Here is a 5,671-nt window from a genome sequence, read left to right as displayed (position 1 = left end):
TGTGGAGTTTTATTGTTTATAAAGAATCTTAATAATTCAACAAATTAGTCTTATGTTATGTTGTATAAAACCATATACATATATTCATTTGATAAGATAGCTTAGTCAAACAATGCAGTTTTGTAGAGACTTAAAACAATAAACCAAAAAATATGTTTTTTTTCAACCTTTGGAGATCATAACATAAGAGACAGAAAATTAATCTTAATCGCATTAGTAATTATTATACTTTACCGTGAACGTTTATGAAAACGTCCCGTTTAGCCGTCACGATAAATTTTAAGGATGCGGACAGAGTTTCAACCTTATTTCTTGGAGATGAAAGTCTTTTCAATCTTTTCACGAGATATTCCTTATGTGCATTGAAATGCCGGTTGCGTAGGGAATTTCTACCCTATTTCTTGGAGATAAAATCAATTTGGGATTGACTCTTAATTCTTGTGCTTAGTGAGGTGGTGCCGGTTGCGGTGGTGCTAGGGAATATCAACCCTATTGCTTGGAGATAAGGTCCTTAACCCTTTGACACGTTTGTCCGGTAGTTACTGTGCAACGTTGCATTGCTCGAAGGAAGTATCAACCTTATTTCTTAGAGCTTAAAGGCCCTCAATCGTTTCACACGTTCAGATTTTCTGTACGCAATGAACTCCGGCTGCGGAGGGAAATTCAACCTTAATCCTTCTTCATAAAAGTCCTCAATCGTTTGTCGCGTTTATAAATTTCTTGTGCGCGGTGAACTCGTGCCGGCGGCGGTGGTCGGAGCGCCCGAAGCGCACGCCGCAGAACCCGCACGGGTAGCGCTTCTCCTTCGTGTGGCTGATCATGTGCGCAGATAGATACCTGGAAAGATATTTTTGCATGAGGTAATTTTTTTTTGCTCAGCACTGGGACTAGGGTTGCCAGATCGAAAGGCGCTATTATCGGGAAAAAATATAAATTTTTCGGGATTTTGGGACTAAAGTCGGGAAAAAAACCATTCAAATTAAAGTACTTCATTGTATTAAAAACAACTATATTGTACATTATTGGCACTACGCTCGACGATAGTTCGGCACTTGAAATTATTGTTTTATAATAACGTTAAGCTGTTTTCGGGACAATTTTCACTTTGTCGGGAATCGGGAACACATGCTAAAAATCGGGAGAATCCTTCGAGCAACACGGAAGGGAGGCGGCATTCGCACTATTTCCCCTCTGCCGAGGTACAAGATTAGCGCGTCAATCTAATCTAGCGCGGGTAATAAAACTAGTTGCACTTGGATTTTTCACTAGACCGAGTCCAGACGCGCGCGTGAACACTGCTGCACAAAAATGCCAGTTTCTCGGTTTTTTGTTATAAAAAGAGGTCGGGGACATCAAATTTACAAAAAGAAAGTGTTACATTTCACATGTAACATTTTTTTTACATATCATACGTTTAATTACATTCAAACACTATTATAATATTATATTTTAGTCTCATGTAATTGTTGGATTTATCGATTTTGCTCGCTCAGTACAAATTGCGGATCGGTCGCGCGACAAATCCGACTTCTCATCTCTCAGAATACAATAACATACTTCAACGAAAATTTGTTAGTGTGCGTGTTGTGACACTAGTCACTCGTCCGTACACAAAAAGAGATCGAGGTTTGCAAGATTTGTCTTTGACGTATGTCATTTCCTATGTATTTGTGTCGTCATTACAGATTGGATTTTGTATGTAAGTGTGTGAGAAGTGCGACTGTGTGCACCTTTCCCCCCGCGAAAAATGGCAGAAAAATGTGTACGGTGAGATATCGCTTGGGCCCCTCCCTTCCGATGTGTCGGAAGCCGGTGTTGCTCGAAGGGAGAATCCCGCCAAATCCCGACCATCTGGCAACCCTAACTGGGACCAAGGCTCGGAACCGGTTTAATCTTCATACAAAAAATACCGGTATTATTACGTTCTTTTTCGTTCTTTGGTTAATTATTTCATCTTTAATGGGACAATCTAATAATACGAAGTTGTTACCTAAATACATAAAGAGCATAAAATAATTAAAAATAATGGGCTATTTCGAGTTTTTCAAAAAATCCGGTTCCGAGCCCTGAGTGGGACACTCAAACAAGCTAATAAAAAAAAAACAATAGAAACTCTTGACAAAGGTTTAAGTGTATAATTTGTAAAGGTTTTGTGTAACCTGTTCGAAGCCGGGGCAGGGCGCTAGTTGTTTACTAAAGCACAAGCGGTCAAAAATCTACAAAGTGACAACGTCTTTAGTCTCTACTTTCTGAGCTTTACTTCTTCTTTTCATGCACCAAGCAACTTGGAATGGTCTAAAAAATACAAAGTTGCAAAAGTTATATCGCACACGGCACAGTGAAAGTTGTTGTTGTTGTATTGTTGTAGCGTATTGTTTGTAATTGTTCAAACTGCCAAAGACCGAAGCGAAGAATATGATTATATTCTTCGCTTCGGTCTTTGGCAGTTTGAGATTTACAATCGTGCCATGTAATCTTACGCAATCGGTCGAAAAACTACGAAATTGCAAACGGCGTCCTTACCCTTTCCTCGCAAAACTCATGTCGCAGACCTCACAGCGGAAGCTCTTGACGTCCGCATGAGTCAAGCGATGGTTCCTCAGCGTTGTCCTGTCGCCGAATGATTTGCCGCACTCCTCGCACTCGAACGGACGTTCTTTGGTGTGCGACCTGCCGATCAGTCGAACAGTATGTCTTATATCTTAGAATACCTACATTTAAAAGTGAAAAAATATACTGTCTTAGGTGAGATTTGAAAAACATTTTTGTTGACAGTGACATAAAAAGTGTAATATGTTCTAACATGTATCTTTGCTTACCATACATGTTTTTGAAGTGAATACTTTTTGAAGAAAGCCTTTGAACACAGATGACATTGATAGAGCTTTTCTTTTATGTGAACCATCCGACTGGAATAAAAATATAGACATAAAAGTAAATAAAGTACACACCTAATCAGTTCTTATTTAGTCTTATAATTAAATAAATACATATTAAATAAATAAATAAATAAATAAATATTATAGGACATTTTTACACAAATTGACTAAGCCCTACAGTAACCTCAAGAAGGCTTGTGTTGTGGGTACTCAGACAACGATATATATAATATATAAATACTTAAATACATAGAAAACAACCATGACTCGGGAACAAATATCTGTATCATCATACAAATAAATGCCCTTACCAGGATTCGAACCCGGGACCATCGGCTTCATAGGCAGGGTCACACCCACTAGGCCAGACCGGTCGTCAATATTATAGGACAATTTTACACAGTTCGACCTAGTCCCTCAGTAAGCTCAGTAATCAGTATGTGTAATTTGACTGGACAATCTGGGAACTAATATTTAGGATCCTTTTTATTAGGCCGACTGAATTAACCTTATCGACGTCGTGTCAAACACAAAAGCTGTCACTCGGACGCCACGTCACCGAAGTACCTATCAAAACTGAAATTGAACTTTATATATGCATATGCACGTAGGTCTATGTTGCTATGTGGTCTGTGACGGATTAATCCGTCTTTGGCGTTGGACCTGCGGTTCCGATATATCCGTCGTTGGCGTCGAAAAGGTTAAGTAAGGTGTGTGTAGCATTTAACCCTTTACCAGGCTGACAGTTCAAAAATGACAATCGAATGTCAGTCTTACTAATCGAAAATAGAACCCATGTTTGAAGTGCTGTATGTGGGAAATATATATCCCTTAGCCTGGTAAAGGGTTAACTTCTACAAGGGATTCTAGTACTTACATATGAGTAGATATGGACATTTTAGAGCGGAATGTGTTGTGGCACTCGTCACACTCATATGAGAAATGTTTAGTGTGCCCGGCTACATGCGCTTCGAGCCCGGTCCGAGAGATGAAGCGTTTTGAACAGAACACACAGCTGAAAGGCAACTCATGCCGGTTGTGGACTTGCATCTTGTGCGTTTTCACACTTGATACCTCTGGAACACAAGTAGTTCAACTTTGGATCAAGGAGTTATTAAATTGTACTATACGTCACGCGAATGATGGTCACTTATAGGTGACAATTTAAAGTATATATAAACCTTATTTTTAAATAATATTCCTTTGAATTTGACAGCTGAAGTAGATGGCGTTGTACGGTCCTATATATTATGCGGAAAAAACAAAGTTTTATATTAATGCTTGACAATTTATTTACCACAAAACTTTCTTAGGTTTTACACCTACATTACATTACCTGATAAATTTCCTTCTCATGCTTTCTTCCACAAAGTTCTTCTTAATGCTAAAAAAAAAATCGGACAAGTGCCGATCAGACCGAGGGTTCCGTACTTTTTAGTATTTGTTGTTATAGCGGCAACAGAAATACAACATCTGTGAAAATTTCAACTGTCTAGCTATCACGGTTCATGAGATACAGCCTGGTGACAGACAGACAGACAGATGGACAGTGGATTCTTAGGATCCCGTTTTTACCCTTTGGGTACGGAACCCTAAAAACGAACTATGACACAGAGAGGTCAGATTTACTTGGCATCTAGCTAGACTAGACTAATATTGCCAGTGTAATCAATAATTGCTTAAGTTATAAGTTGTTTAAACCAAAATAACTTACCTTTATGACAAATATCACATTTCATTTTAAGTCCTAAATGTGCGACCGCATAGTGCTTGTTTCTACCGCTTCTAGACGAGAAGACCTTTGGACAGGCCTGGCAGTGCAGCATTTTCCGTTCTTCCTTCGGTCGGTGCTGCAGCAAATGCTGCTTGAGATTAAGAACTGTCTTCCCACATTCCTCGCATATTAGTTTTTTTGGCTTAATTCTTTCTGCTTTTACTAGGCTTAGTTTCTTGGCCTTCTTCTTCCTCTCTTTACAATTTCCACTGAGTGACTTTTCACCATCTATTTCTTCATGTTTAAAGTCTATTTCTATTTTGATTTCTCTATTGTATTCTTCAACTATACATGGACCATATTCATCAATTTCCAAGGGATTCTCGTGTTTAATTCCATTTCCGTCAACATAAATAGATTGTTTTTGGTCTACTAACTGCCCAGGTGGCTCCAGAGACCTCAAATAGGCATCATTTTTCAAAGATAGAGCCTTAAACTTGTAAAACGATATGATTTTTCTATAGCAGTTGTTGCATAGTTTCGTTGTTATTTTGGAGTCTTCTGTAACCTGTAATGGTACTAAGTCATGTTATAGTTGTAATAAATCTTATATGAAAGTTCAAACACTATTGTTTACCTTTATATCCAGACAAAACTCTATGATATCAATGCATTTTCTGTTGTCGTTTTTTACACTTTTATTCAGCTTAGAAATATCTTTGTCGGCTGGAGTTTTAAGGCAGGTTCTACAAGTATTCATTCCTATTGATTTCCGTGTTGAATATTTAAGCCTAAAACAACTGCAAATCAGAAAAACGAAACTATTCTCGGCTACGGGACCTATTATTATGATCAAATTGGTAACCACCAGTTTGACAGTTGCAATGACATTGACACACTGAGTTTTTTTTAATTGCACCAAATTGGACAGGCTAAAGCATTAACGTCTCGTGTGCCGTGATTATTTTTTTCTAATATTTTCCTCGTACGCGGATCCGCGCTCCGGCGATACGACGGCTTAAACCATACTGCCTTGTTAAAAGTACATTACCATTAGAAATAGTTATTTACAGTACAT

At 38.4% G+C, this 5,671-nt stretch overlaps 1 protein-coding gene across 1 annotated transcript; it reads right to left on the bottom strand.

The window, feature by feature from the left end:
* Window positions 1–350: 350 nt before the first annotated feature.
* Window positions 351–5,422, bottom strand: LOC134791215 (zinc finger protein 595-like). The gene is made up of 6 exons (XM_063762189.1): window positions 5,231–5,422; window positions 4,594–5,161; window positions 3,757–3,955; window positions 2,820–2,909; window positions 2,524–2,670; window positions 351–837 (listed from the first exon to the last, which is right to left on the bottom strand). Exons 1-6 carry the CDS (start codon window positions 5,351–5,353, stop codon window positions 693–695), a joined length of 1,272 nt encoding a protein of 423 aa, XP_063618259.1. The 5' UTR covers window positions 5,354–5,422; the 3' UTR covers window positions 351–692.
* Window positions 5,423–5,671: the final 249 nt, after the last annotated feature.

Source organism: Cydia splendana, chromosome 6 (assembly GCF_910591565.1).
Source record: "Cydia splendana chromosome 6, ilCydSple1.2, whole genome shotgun sequence".
Taxonomy (NCBI): Eukaryota; Metazoa; Arthropoda; class Insecta; order Lepidoptera; family Tortricidae; genus Cydia; species Cydia splendana.
Note: the sequence above shows the minus strand (reverse complement) of the source record. Positions and strands in the feature narration are given on the sequence as shown.